Here is a 15,111-nt window from a genome sequence, read left to right as displayed (position 1 = left end):
TATATATATATATATATATATATATGTATATATGCCAACTTATACCCATGACAAAGTCAACTCCATACAACTAGATTCCTCTTGAGTAAATGAGTATCCCAGTACCAAATACCCTTCCAGAAACTTCTAGTAACAAATGAACTATATACAACAAAATCTGCATTTCTCCACTTGGAATGATGCCCTATCTTGGGTGCCAGAAACAAAACTTTCAGAACTGCTCTTCTGAAACACACCACACACAGAAGGGTAATTCAAAATATTCCTCGGCTTGTTCATTCTGTATATTGGTGTATTTATGACACTCAGCATTTTAAAAAGTGTGAGAGAGCTAAAGACAAATAGTAGAAATTAATAAATTGAAAATGACATCCTCTTAGAGATAGTAGATTTATTTGGGACTTCTCTTTGACAGCAGTGTCTCTGAGTTCTATTGAACCCCTATTTATGGGGGAAAATTCAAGCACGCAGGACAATCCATTTATTGTACCATTCTTTAATGCAAACGGGAGAAATCAAAAGAATAAAAGCAGTAAGGGTGGCCTCAAGAGAAGCAGAGCCCTTGTAGGAATCTTGCAAGTTAATGAGAATTCACCCGGGACTCAAGAGCGATGGAGAGGGAGAGAAAGGAGGAGACAGAGGGGCGGGGGTAAACCTCTTCCTCTGCAGCTGGCCCTGTCCCTCATTTGTTGCTCCAATAAGCAGTAATTAGGTCCTGAGCTAATGGTGTCAGCTGATCTGCTGTTTTTAGGCTAGACCCAGAGGAAATCTCCATGGAAACCCTGCTGGACTCGTCCCCCCACCTGGATGCCTCCAGCTCCTTTCCGCCACCTGGCTGCCGCCCGGCCCGTTGCTATCTCCTCCTGCCTCTAACCTGCAGCCTGCAGCATGCGCACTGCCCCCGGGATCCCTAAATGGGACAATTCTGCCCGTGACGTCAGCGCCCAGCCGTCTCCACAGAAACTTTTGTCCCATTGGCCAATCAGAGAGCTTGGAAGGGGCCTAGGGGTGGGGGGTGGGAGGAGAGGGGAGTGGGAGGGGTGGGGTGAGGGGAGAGGCGAGAGGTTCAGTGTGTGGAGCTGCTCTCGCAGCGCCCGGGCTGTCAGTCCGGGCTGGGGCCGCCGCGAGACCTTCCCGGAGACGCGCACCCCCGCGCCCCGCACACCCTCGCTCGACCACACACACGCACACGCTCAGCCTGGCCGCGCGGGAGCCACTGAACAGCCAGAGAGCTCCGGGACCGGCTGCGGGCAGAGAGGACCGAGCCGCGTTCCCACTGGGGCTTTCGCCGGGGAGACCGCAGCGAGCCTCCCGGGTGGGCTCAGACCCCTGAGGAACGCGGCGAGGGTCGGGCCATCCGGCTGGCTGAACCGATCCCTGCGACCCGCGCTGGCCTCGGCGGGGAGTGCAGTAAAGAGGAGCGGCTGCAGCGAGTAGGGACTGGAACTCCCCTGGTTCCAGCGCCACCGCGACACTCGGGTGGAAATCCTAATGGAGGGATCGCTGACTTCCTTTGCTTGGGAAAATCGTCAGGAGCAACTCCGATTTGGCTCCTCTGAGCATCGGAGGGGGGTCCATGACGTGTCAGGGGGAAAATAGACATCCGAAACCTCCCGCGTGAACTGCAAACTGTAACCTAGGGAGGGGAAAGGACTGATTTCTGCATTTTAATTTCACGCAAAAAGATTCAAGTGTCTGTGCGGTAAACTTATTTCCATGTCGTGTACCCACTTCAGCAGAACCCAGAGGGTCCTGTTTTGGGGACAACATCATCCCGAAGAGCCCCAGCCAGCGGCCTGTCTTCCTGCTCCCACATTCCCCGGACTGCATTCCTGTTTGGGGTACTCCATCTAACCTCTAAGGGCTATGGTCAGGTATCTATGAATACTGGGCGAATTTCTGAAACCCAACTCTTACAACCTACCTGCGTGGCTGGAATTTAACCTAATACATCCGAAGAAATGACATCTTGAGTCGTTTTTAGGATACCTTCTTTTAAATTCACGTAAAACAGGATCTGATAGGCTTATCAACATGACAGGTAAGAACTTTCTGGCTCTCTAGTCTTGTCGCAGACGAGGCCCAGGTTGAGCAGGAGAGAGAGAGCGCGAGCGCGAGTCCAGGGACCTGTGTGCCCACTGAGGCTCTTCAGCAGAAGGCTGCTTTTGCTAGAGGCGCAGCCCTGGCTCCTGGACCATCCGCTGGGGAAGCTTCTGGGGTACGCGCCAGGAGACTGCCTTGGGCTCCACCTGCCTTGCCCTGGACACAGCCCTGGGGGCGAGGCATTGAGAAACCACCTCAAGTCAATATTGAGATTTTTAATAAACTAAGGAATGGGATTTTAATTATTCAGAAACCCAGCTCCTCCGGGCCACAGAGGCTGTTGGGATGGTGCTGATCACACAGTATTAAAGGGACCGACCGCTAAGGGCACTAGAAAAAGAGTCCGAGACATCCTTTGCAATTAGGAACGAGCCAGACTTGGTAGCACGGGGCATTGATTGCTGGTGCCCATCCGGACCCTCCTCCTCTCTCCCTGATCCTCCCCCCACCCCACTGGAGGCAGGCTCCCGCGGCTCGGCCGGGACCTCGCGTCCTTGCATCGTGGTCTGGGCTGCATATTTCATGAGCCCAGGGTGAACAGGTGCGAAGTGCGCTGGGAGCATCCGGCCCACGGCAGCGCGGGGGAACATGGAGAGCGAGCGTGACATGTACCGCCAGTTCCAGGACTGGTGCCTTAGGACTTACGGGGACTCGGGCAAGACCAAGACGGTGACCCGTAAGAAATACGAGCGGATTGTCCAGCTTCTCAACGGCTCAGAGTCAAGCTCCACTGACAATGCCAAATTTAAATTCTGGGTCAAATCGAAGGGTTTCCAGCTGGGCCAGCCGGATGAGGTCCGCGGGGGAGGCGGCGGCGCCAAGCAAGTGCTCTTCGTGCGGGTCAAGACCACGGTGAGCCGGTTTCTCTGTTATTATTTGTCTGTTGGAGCAGCCCGGAAGGGAGGGCGGAGAGAGGGGAAGGCAAAGAGATGCTGGAGACACTGTTGGCTCCTAGCCCCCCCCCCGCCCCCGCCCCCAACCCTCCTCAACCCCCTCCCCAAGTCCTCCCCAGATGCAGTGGCCGGGCGTGATTTCCCTTCTAGAAAGTCTTTGTGGCCCTATATTTTAAAGCGATAGCGAACCTGCGGAGCTGGCGGCCCTCCCTGTCTCGGGGCTGCGCTGCGGGACGGTGGCTGGAGCTTGTCTTCACTGCGTCGGGCGGCGCCTGCCTTTCCCCCGGCCAGGCCATTGTCCCACGTCCTTCGCTGGGAGCCTGGCGCGTGTCCTACCTCCACCAGGGCGCATAAAGGCCAGGCTGGAAGCCCAGCCACACACACGCTCTGATAACAGGCGAGGCTGACGGATAGGTTACTGTGTCTCCTCGTTGGCACAAAGCCCGAGTGTGGCGGTTGAGGTGGATGTAGGGCTTTCCCCAGGACATTACCGAGTTTTGTTGTGAGAACGCTGGCGGGGAGACACAGGACAAGTCCACGCGCCTTGGTCGCCCCCTGAGATCCTAGCCGCGGCTGTTTGGTTGGCAGATACCGTCCTAGACATTCCTCCTCCCCGCCCCCCATCCCCTTCTACACTTGTACCACTGAAGCTTCCTCAGCTAGGCGATGCACAACAAAGAGAGATGGTTTGGGGCGCGATCAAATGGTGTATTTATTCGTCTTTCGGGGTTGGTTCTTGTCTCTTACTCACAAAGCTGTATGTAGTGAGCGAGGAACTGGCAGCGAGAGACCGGTATATCCCATTCTAAAACGCAGATGCCTGTGGGGCTGGGAGGCTGTCGCAGCATCCGCTTCCTTTGCGAGAGGAAGGGAACAGGGGGATACAAGTAAGATCTCAGGTCAGATGTATAACACCTAGCTGCCTCATAAGGGGTATTCCCCTAGAGTGAGCGGTGTGGAGGAGCTAACTGGCAGGCACCCTTTGTATTTTTGTCTCGCTTTGGGATTCGTTGAGCTTTGCTCCTTCCCCCTAATTCCTCCCCCCCACCCACTTTTCCTGGCGACTGTTTCTCCCAGTGCACAGCCCCCTGAGGATGTTAGAAAGAAGGTTTCTGGAGGAGAAGGCTATGCTCTTTCTAAGGTGCATGATATTGGAGATATATGCATGAAAGGCTCTTCCAAGCTCCGTCTGAAGGACTCTCTCAGGTTTGGAAAGCAGCTTTGGGTCTCCCACGATTAACTGGGAATGGTTGCTGGCAGGATGGCTGTTTTTTGGGGGGTGGATTTTATATGGAAAATGTGCAAACAAAGGTGAACTGGGAACTCAGAAAAGTTTCTTTTCTTTTTTTTTTTCTTGACGTGCAGTTTTTGAAAGGTTTTCAGGAGGTAGATACAAACGATGCTTTTGCTTTCTCCTGTAGCCCAGAGTGCTGCTAAAGACAATGGTGAGGTGTTCGCTTGTCTTGCTGGATGAAAGATTAGGTTGGCATCCGTTAGAGTATGGTTTATTTACATGTGCACGAGCCAGAAGTGTGTTGCAAAAAAGGAATTGCTTTGTTTCATTTAAATAGAGTCTAACATCAAGAACTAGACAGGAAATTAATTTGTCGTGAAGCAAAGTGAATTAGAATTCTGAGTGAGTAAAACGTTGATATATTTTAAAGTACTGCTTAACTATGGTCAGATATATAATTATTGTATATTATATGTCATTGCTAGCTAGAAAGTTTTTCAGTTTTTTTTTTTGTTGTTATTCTTTTTGTGTTAAATGTAGATGCTCTGTTTTGGTTCAATAGTTCATGTTTGTATTGATTTGATTACAGCCATTATATGTGTTAGAATATTTGTCCCTTTGAAGACTAAAATAGCATAAAATAGCATAAATTCTGTAAAGGTTGTAGAGGCATCAAGACAATCGTGGGTGTGAGTTATTCAAACCAGCATTCACATGCTGTGACACCCATATTTTCATGTCAAAAAATAAAAAAATAAACACGGGGATGTTAGAGAATTGCTGCTAAGAGGTCTAATAGAGAGTGACAGCTGCAGGAGGAATAATAATGTAGCACGTGTTCCTTTTTTTGGTAAAGATTCCATATATTAATGGGAGACAATGTGATCTGCCAGGTGATATTGTGAAATGATTTCCGTGTAGTATTTAAAGCACCCGGTATTCCATTCAGCCTATTTTGAAATGCTGAATAGGATTTTAATTCATGAGCTCTTCTACTGTTCTTTATGAAAAATTTTCTGTGCTCCTGACACAGAATTCTAGGCTCCACCTTCTCTGAGAGGCAGCCAATCACAGTTTCAACCAGATAAAAATAAATAAAATATCCCCTTTATCCTTTTTCCCAATGTTTGAATGCATTACCCCCCCCAAAAAAAACACATGCATTTGTGTTCATCATGGCATAAATAGACAATCACCAAAAAGACAAAGATGTTTTCTTCTCTTTAAAAGCATATATTGCATACATTGGGTGAAATGCGGAACTGCCTTTGAATGATGTTTTCAACTAGATGAAGAGTTATTCTGAGCTCCTTGGGGTCTGAGGGATGCTGGCTAGTTTCTCGGTCAGTGAGATATGCTTTGCTCCTGATGTTGCATTAACCCACTGCTGCTGTTAATTAGACATCATTACTATGGCAAAAAGGGAGAGAGAAAGAGGAGAGGACTGGCCTGAGCTAATTAACTACCTTCATTTAATGAAAGAGAGACAGAAAGCAACTGGGAGGGTACACAAGCACAGAATAGACACATTACATAGACTTAATTGCAGCGAGACTGTCTGCCAATCTCGCGGAGGAGCTGGTTCTTTCTGCCTCTTATTTTCTGCAAAGAACAGACGCAGCTTTGCAGATACTCCTCCCCCGACGCTCAACTTTAAAACCTAGAATGCAAACACTGATTTAAAATAAAAATCGTCAACAACTGGAAGGGATAAGTAAGCCCTTTAATATTTGCCCTGGCCAGGTCTGAAGCTGTGAGGACTTTCTGTCCCTGATGTTTAGATAACTCAGTGGCCTAAATGACACTATTTGGTCACCAAGCAACACCATCCGGCAACTCAGCCATTTTAGGTCAGGATGGGGGCCTGGATGTGTACTTGTAAGCAGTTGACTTAGAATCCCATCTGTTTATATTTTGTTTGATTCCACATAATCACGCTTAGTACATTGTTTTTACTAAAGGTTTAAGAAATTCTGAAGAATGAAAGAACGGATGCCTTAAAGCTCAGAAAAAAAAAAAAAGCAACAACCCAGCAAATATCTGACAGTGATTGTAACAAACTCAGATAATTTCAAATAAGTAGGAGTATGGCTGTTTTCTTTACTGCTTTGATAGTTCATTAGGAGCTTTTGACCCTGCATGACATTTTGTTTTCTGACAATTAACTGAAACATAGTTATAGTCTGAACTACTACAATACATTATACCACTTGGTAGTATGAATGGTAAGTTAAAAAATAATGAGAATTTATTCAATCTTTCTTTCTGCATCATGACTAACGCATTGTCTTATACTTTTAGAAACCTTATTACATTAAACAGAACATTAATGAGAAATTTGGTAATCTCATGTTTGCAATTCTTTTAGTGAGTGCAATTCCTTTAAAGTAGTGAATACAGAAACTGAATAACCAAACCGTAGAATATTTTGACCTATATTTGCAAGGAAATACAGGTGTAAATTTTGCCTAGCTATATACTGTCATCTACATTTACTTTACTGTGGAGCCTAAAATGCATTTTCTTCCACAAATGAATATGCAGTATCTTTAGTGATATGATTTTAAAATGATGATTTATTCAGTCCTGCAATCTGTAGCCTTAGAGTTCATATTGTTCTTGCTGTGCATACTAGTAATTGATGACTCTAAAGTGATTACAATGAATATTCATGGACAAGTTCATAAATAGCATTTTGTTAGTTCTCTGACTATGGTCTGGGTCATAAACCCTTTATTCTAATAAAAATGAGAGAAATGATGACTTCTGAGGAATATATATCCACTTCCTCCTCTTCTAACATCATGCTTTTGGAAACATCTCATACATTAGACCTTGATCTGAAATTTGCTACAGATATAAGAGAGGAGAAACTACATCCTCAGTGCTTTGAGCCTATAAAAGAAGCATACATAACTCATCATGATGGTCGTGTTTTTGCTACTCTATTCTTAGAACAGGTTGCCACTGACAGATAGCACTTAGCATATAGTATATACAACATATGCTTGTAGGGTTAAACAGGGCTCATAAATAATGCTGGCAATGTTGCTTGTAGGGTGTCCACTAGAAGTTCCTTGTGGCATTTCCATGAGGAACATCTATGGTATGTTTCTCGTTCAGTACCTGTGTAAGCTCTTAGAGGTGCTGGGAACCTTCGGTGTAGGTCACCTCCCTCAAATGAGTGTCAACTGCCAGGATACTTAGATATAAACATCCATGAATATAAGGACTAAGTAGGTGAAGACCACCCCAGTCGAGGACCCTGAGAAATTAACTCCTGACTTCCATCTGTTCTTCACTATTTTAATAGTAAATACAATGAAAGGGATGGTGGTCAATACTCAGTGCTTGCCTGTTTGCTCCTGCAGACATCTGTGATTTTATTTTGTAGACACTGTACAAGACAGGAAGAGGTGAGGTAGCAGCTACTGAGTTATGCAATAAAACTTTCAAGACCTTCAATCCTGTGTCAGGGTCATATATCTATCTTCCTCACAGCTATTGTATTTTCTAAGGCTTCTATTTTTTATTGTCTAAATAAGAAGGTCCAAGATGAATATAGTACGGTTTAGGCTATATCCTTTTTCAAAATCTTTGTATGACAATATATGAATAATGGAAACAGCAGGCAGGAAACAGAGCATTGTGGGCAGAATATAAATCTTTGAGCATCATTCAATCCTTTGCTGTGCTATTAGGAAATCTGCCAGCCAGGTAAAGTCTCTTATTTGTAAAACGTCAATGATATTAATCGCTTGTTTTTGCATAGTAATAACATAATATAGAATATAGTTTGTATAACAAATAGGAATATTGATTATATCTGATATATTGGTCTATATGTTAGAAGCTTGTGTCTTAAGTAGCATATTCTTGGCACAAAATTATAATAAGTATTAACAAAATAAAGAACTCCAAGGTGTAATTATAAATTAGGCATAGGTTATGAATTCAAAACCATACCAAAATATAGAGTTAAAATATACAAAGTCTGTGTGTTTGCGACTCTCTCTCTTTCTCTCTGCATGTTAATTGTTCAGATATTTACTATTATCTTTTTTGTAAACAATGACTTTAATTTGTAAATCCTATGCATTATTGTGATTTAAGAAATTTCAATGAATAGATGGAAGGAAAAGACTTAACAAATGTCTCATCTGGACAACTACCACCATCAACCAATTACTTTGCTGCCTTTCAAAGTGCATATAGCCAAGGTGGATTGGATATATTGATTGTTATATAAGAATAGACAAATAATATCTCCAAAATGGTATTGCAATGATATGCTTTTCAAGTAAAATATATATATTACCAAAATGTAACAAACACATGACACTGAATGAATTTCTAATAGACAAAAATTACGAGGAAAAAAAATTAAGGAACCTAAGTGGTTGAATTCCATTGTTCTTTTAGGTGAAAATTTCAATTGAATACATTATTATTAACTTTCTCCAATTATGAAGGACGGGCATTTTTCTCAGGCCTCCTTGTCCCTTAGCTTCCAGTTCATATTGTATTTACTATGTCAGAGTTATTTTGCATTACATATCAAATATTATTATATAGTGTCGATGAGTTTATGCTGTCAAGGTTTTGGCTCTTACAATATTTTCCTCTGTTCATGTCTAATCTATCTGGTTTTCCTTACTACTAATTTCTCAGGTTTGACTATCTCTTAAACCTAAGTTCCACTCTTTCCATAAGGAACAGCTTGCATGGCATGTCCTTCAAGGCTTGTGTTCCTTGGAGAAACTTTCTTGGCCTCTGCACCTAGATAACAACTTAGTAATAGATGCTTCCAGGTTTCTCCATCAGAACTTCACACATCCCTCTTGTATCTTACGAGGAAAATCTTTTTGACAGTTTCATATGTTATATCATTCTTTGTCCTTGGAATGAGATCATGTCTCTAAGATGCAGCTGAACTCCTTATCTCCCTGTAGTTTCACAGGTGATCACACTCAGGCATTGTCTGAATTTCCTCAAAATCTGGCTTATATCTTCTACTGGGTTCTTCCAACAAAATATTTCAAGGAATCTTAACTGAAAGTACATAAAAATTACGTCTTTTTTTCCTATCCCACCCCATCCTAGGTTCTATAAACTGGAATTTCTCCTTGAATTGTCATATTTCCCCGTTTATGGCAACACAATTCACTTATTCAAACCAAAAAGTCTGCATGACATGCTGCATTTGCTTCCTTTCTCCTACAGTCAGTTCTCGACAAGCTTGTTTCTGCCTCTGACTTCGTAGCTCCAGCAGCTGTAAGGTTCTCATCAGCTACATATGCACCATATATATTTGTTGCTTGGCAATTTGATCAATTCTTTAAAACCTGTTTGAAGATATTCTTACCACCTGAAGTAACGTGGGATTTTGTTTGTGTTCATTATGAGACAGTTTCCTAGTTAGCTGTTGTGTGACCAGGAATTCCTTCTTAAACTCATACGAGAGGATTTTTTTTTTTCATCTCTATACTTATATGTCTGTCCATGTGCCCCTCCACCCAACTGTGTATTTACTAAAATATATGAAACTTAAAGTCTTAATAATTTAAGCTGTATAGTTCATTACTGTTAGGTATATTAAGATTTGTATATCTGTTTGAAACATTCCTTTAGAACATTTTATATAGTCTTTACCCTGTTCTTTCATTCCCTGCCCACCCAACTCCTGGATTTGTCTTTTTGTAACTGATTCATTTTGCTTAACACAATGTATTCAGTATTCATCTATGATGAAATATTTAAATATTTCCTTTTGTGTTTGAATAATATTCTATTGAAGATGTATACCAGGTTTTGTTTATGTATTACGCTAATGACTATGGAGATTGCTTTCATTTCTTGGCTATTGAGAATACCACTGCCATAAAATTGGAATACGCAAATATTAAAGTAACAAATGATGATGATGTATATGTAACATATATCAAGATATGTGACTATAGGATCATCTGTACGTTATGTTTTATTATTTTTTTAGGGGGCACAACTATTTTCAATGGTATCTGAGCACTCTTTCCCCAAGATCTCTTCAGTGTTGGGGCTAGAGAGATGGCTCAGCATTAGGAAACATGCCAAGGACCCCAAATTCAGTTCCTAGCCCCTGCCCCCACCATGGGCATCTTAAAAAGCATCTATAACACCCGTTCCAAGGGGTCCAGTGCCCAGTTTGACCTGAAGGGGCACTGCATTTACAAGCACTCTCCAACTTACACATAATTTGCACATAATTAAAAAAGTAGCATCTTCAAAAGCTTTCAGAGATCATATATCTTGTCTCAGCATACAAAAATATTGAATGTTAATGTGATTGATGATAATATATTAATACTTTATGCTTATCAAGTTCTTATTTTAGGTAAATATTAGACAGTACATGTATCACCTTTAATCTTCACAATGATCATATGCTGCTGCAACTTCTCATTCTATTCATCTATGAAAATAGGGTCTAAATTAAGGTGGATTTATCAGAATTACTCAGCTTTTGGTAACAAAATATTTAAGTGGAATCCACAGTCCTTGAATTAAGATGTGTTTCTAAATGTTTAAGAAAGGCACTTCAATAATAGTTCCCCAACATTACATTGCAGATTAGTGTCTCGTACTGATATTTAGCACACTGTAAAACTTGCTAAAAGACAAATATATAGAGATGAGCTTTAAATTTGTCTGTCTGTCCATCCATCCAAGTTTCGGAATTCTCTTCCTTACATTGATAGTTTACCTTTCAGGCTCCCTTGGGCACACATGTGCCTGTTTCTGCATATACTTGTCATGCTGATTCTCAGTCCATAATTGCCTCATGTAGAACACTGTGACTCACACTTTACACTTTAACTAACATATTACCTCCTGTTGTATAAGGTGTCTCTGTACTTAAAGGTTACAACACTAATCATAACCCTGAAGATTCATGGCATACACCCAACAGTTGTGCACACTTGATGTTTATACCATTGGAGAAATAACCTCAAGGTATTTTTAAGGGATGCTACATAATCTAGAATAACTAAAACGTAGGAGACAGGAGACAGTAGAGATGATTTAAGAAAGTCAGATGGGGTGAGATTATGAGGAGCTTCAAGTGCTAAATTAGTTTAGATTTTATTCTGCAAGAAGTGACAGCTGCCCGAAATGTTATAGCAGGAATGTTATAGTAAGGGTTTAAGTAGATTTGTGGGCATAAAATGGATGCTCTTCATGGTTTACAGATATTGAAAAATATAAATTAAATGAATAAAACATTAAAGTCACACAGTTCAACATATTGTTTGAAATAACATACAGGTAATAAAATCATTAGGTTTCAAATCAATACAGTTCACTAGATTGTTGTTGAGTAATTGAGTCAGGCTATACACATATCAAATTTTTATTAATTCTAATAAAAAATTTAAGATAGGTCATATTTTTATTAATTCTAATAAAGTATTTAAAATAGTAATCGATTAAACTTAGAAAAAACAGATGATGTCAAGTCACTTTGTAATACATAGCACTTTTGACTTGAAATATATTTGTTAGTTATAAATATTATTACATACAAAAAAGCTTCAGTTTCTTTTAAAAACACTGAATTTGTGTTTTCAGGGAACAATTCTCATATAATCCCAAGCTTTTTCATTGATTTTATTCCTGTTACTCTATCTTTGCCGTGGAAGGTCCTATAGCTCTCCAGTGTTTGTGAATTGTATCAGGAAAATTTTAAGACAATTCCTTACTCTTGAGTAAGCATATCTATTTGAGTGTGGGTAAGGCAGAACCTCCACAAGCTCATAGTCAAGGTCAGCTTTAAGACAGGGATGCTTAACTGCCTCTGGCCTAATAATTTCATTCTTTTCATGAATAGGACTACTAGGAAAAGTCATGACAGAATCCCATGCCTTCTCTTGGTGTCTCTTCTTTCTGTTGCTTTGTCTTGTCCAACTTTAGATTTGTTTTATCTTATATATTATTTTGTTTGTTTGGTTTTTTTTTTTGATGAATGAATGAATAAAGAGATGAATACCTAGCCACTAGGCTAGAAGTTAACAGTTGAACTATTATTTACATCTGTGTGATGAGAGAAATCAGTTTTCTCTAATGGAGTGACACTGGGTGTTATCAATCCCTACAGAATTGGCTGCATGGTCAAGAGGATTTGATCAACATATACTTGACTCCACAGTTTTTTGTTTGCTTTAATTTGGTTAAAGTTTGGTGTTTTGCTTTTTATTTTTCTTTGGGCATCGTTTTTGTTGTTTTTGTTGTTGTTGTTGTTTTGGTTTTTTGTTTTCTTGGTTTGGAAGAGACTTGTATTGTTTTTTTGTTGTTGATTTTGAGAAAGAACTTGAAGTAGGCTGGGCAGTTAGAGGGAGAGGATCTGAAAGGGCTTGGGGGACTGGAAGACTATGAGCAAAATATATTTACATTAAAATTGTTTAATAAAAGTGTATTGAAAATGTTAAAAAAATAAACAGGTTAAAAAGGAAAAAAGAAGCCTGAAATATATTCAATACCAGGGAAACCCTCTCTGCAGAGATAGAGGGGAACCCAGGTTGCTCATTCTTAGGTTACTTCCATGTCTTGGCCATTATGAATGGTCCTGCAGTAAACATAAGTGTGCATGCGTCCCTTTGTCATTCTGGTTTCATTGCCCTTGCCTATGTTGAAGGGGTGCCATTTTTAATATTTTGGAGACCCTTTATATCATTTGTTGTATTGATAGATATACATCCTCACCATCTGCTGGTTACTTGTATGTTTCCCTTTAAGAAATATCTGTCCAGTTATTTGAAACAATTTTTTATTTGAAATGTTTATTTGATTTCTATTGAGATTTTTTGGATTCCTTGCATATTTTAGACATTAATCTTGTGCCAGATATTTAGTTTTCAAACATTCTCTTATATTCTGTAGTTTGTCTTTGTATGATGTTGCTGCCTTTGTTGTAAAAAAGCATTTTAGTTTGATGTAACATTACAGTGTTCTATTTTTACTATCATTACTAATGCTTTTGAGGTCATATCTAAAGATGTTATTGCTCAGACAAATTTTCTGGAGTTAGCCCCCGCCACAAGCACACACACACACACACACACACACACACACACACACACACACGCATGCGTGCACACACACAGTTCTTTTAGTACTTTAAAAGTTCTAGGTCTTACATTTAAACCTTTAGTTCATTTTGATTCCATTTTTATGTAAGTCAAAACATCCATTCATAAACACAGTGGAATGTTACTTAGTCATGAATAGGCATTTGTGACAAGCCTAAACCGTGGGGGTCATGACTAAGAAAAGGAGATAGGCAAAGGAAGACAGATGCTGCATGATGATACCCATGTGCGAGATTAGCAAGAAAAACAACCAGTTAACCATTCCATCAAACAAACATACAAAAATGTTGGCTTGACGGAAATGGGAGAATGGTGGTCTAGCAGAGGTTTGAACTAATCATGGGTAGGTAACAGTGAGGAGATGCTCTAATCATGGGTAGGTAACAGTGAGGAGATGCTCTAATCATGGGTAGGTTAAAGTGAGGAGATGCTCTAATCATGGGTAGGTTAAAAAGTGCGGAGGTGCTATTTGGGGATACATAACCACAAATGAACAGGGAAGATGATTTCAAGATCTATTTATTCTACAAGGCTGCAATAGTTCTGAAGGCATGATAGATTCTTGAAAAATTAAAAAGGAATGGATGTTCAGTGCTCTTCCAGCACACAGGGCGACTGTGGTCCAATGCACCTGTCAGGTTACTTAATTTCACCATTCTACAGTGCATGCATAGTTCCTATATTATTCATGTATATTTATGTATCATATCCTATATAGTAAATAGATATATTTTCATCTGCCAAGATGACACAATTAAAAGGTATAAAGAATAGAGGGCACCTTAATATGTTGAGAGCAATGTAGCCAACAGCTGACAGAATTCTAGGGACTAAAGCCCCACAATTGCAAAGGAATGGATTTTGCTAGCCACAAAAAGCGGCTTGGATGAGAGTCTTATCCTAGGGGAGCTTTCTGAGGAGAGATCAATTCATCATCATGATAAAACAAGCCAAAAAAGTCACTTAAAACATACTGGCTTTCTGCCCCACAGATATTAGATAATGTATAGGACATCTTGAACCATTCGTTGGATAATGTCTCATCCAGTAAAACATAGCTGCTACATAAACTTTCATGTAAAATCTCCCAAGGTATTCATGCAATTTGAACAGGTTAACATAGGCTATGATTACTCACCTCTGTGACAGCAGATGGAAATTGTTTAAATGCTTGTTTTCTCTACTACTTAATCGTATCTATTTTGTGGGTTTTGGTGATGGTAGTCTACCACAAGATGATTTATAATAAAACAAATAAATTATAATAAATAATTTGAAAGATTTAATGCTAATCAACAACATTAAGACATGTATAACATATATTTTTACACATACATACACATAGGTATGTGAAAGTATATAGTATCCACATATATTTGATATACATACATATATATAGTATTCATGTATCTTTATAATAACTAGACTAACTTTCTAAATACGTTCTTATTTAAAAATATCTTTCATATTATTAGACCTGGCCCAATAAAATGGAACATGGCACACTGTTTCCCACAGGAATAGGAAGACAGAAATTCATGTGTAAAGATAAATTATTATTGACATAATAGTTTATATCAAAGATTTCTCAAAAATGTTTCAGAAAAGTATAAACTTTTTTGATTAGGGAGATCTATTTTGTAACTTACTTCACAAAACATTGTTTAATATAAAGTAAATGCCTTTTAAAATTTCCTACCCACTGCTTGGTGAATAGAATGGTGAAGATACCATATATATATATATATATATATAT

General features: G+C 40.3%; 1 protein-coding gene across 4 annotated transcripts in view; it reads left to right on the top strand.

Moving 5' to 3' along the window:
- The first annotated feature begins 1,022 nt into the window (after positions 1-1,022).
- The window catches only part of Nol4 (nucleolar protein 4), a 322,425-nt gene continuing 308,336 nt past the window's right edge, over positions 1,023-15,111 (top strand). For 2 of the 4 annotated variants that reach the window (XM_031365084.1, XM_031365092.1), the window contains exon 1: positions 1,043-2,955. In XM_031365084.1, the coding sequence (XP_031220944.1) occupies positions 2,692-2,955 (264 nt within the window). In that variant the 5' untranslated portion in view covers positions 1,043-2,691. Of the gene's footprint in view, positions 2,956-3,550; positions 4,203-15,111 lie in introns of those variants that run through there. The other 2 variants (XM_031365083.1, XM_031365085.1) reach the window with 2 other exon arrangements.

The sequence above is a fragment of the Mastomys coucha genome, unplaced genomic scaffold (genome assembly GCF_008632895.1).
Source record: "Mastomys coucha isolate ucsf_1 unplaced genomic scaffold, UCSF_Mcou_1 pScaffold13, whole genome shotgun sequence".
Lineage (NCBI taxonomy): Eukaryota > Metazoa > Chordata > Mammalia > Rodentia > Muridae > Mastomys > Mastomys coucha.
Note: the sequence above shows the minus strand (reverse complement) of the source record. Positions and strands in the feature narration are given on the sequence as shown.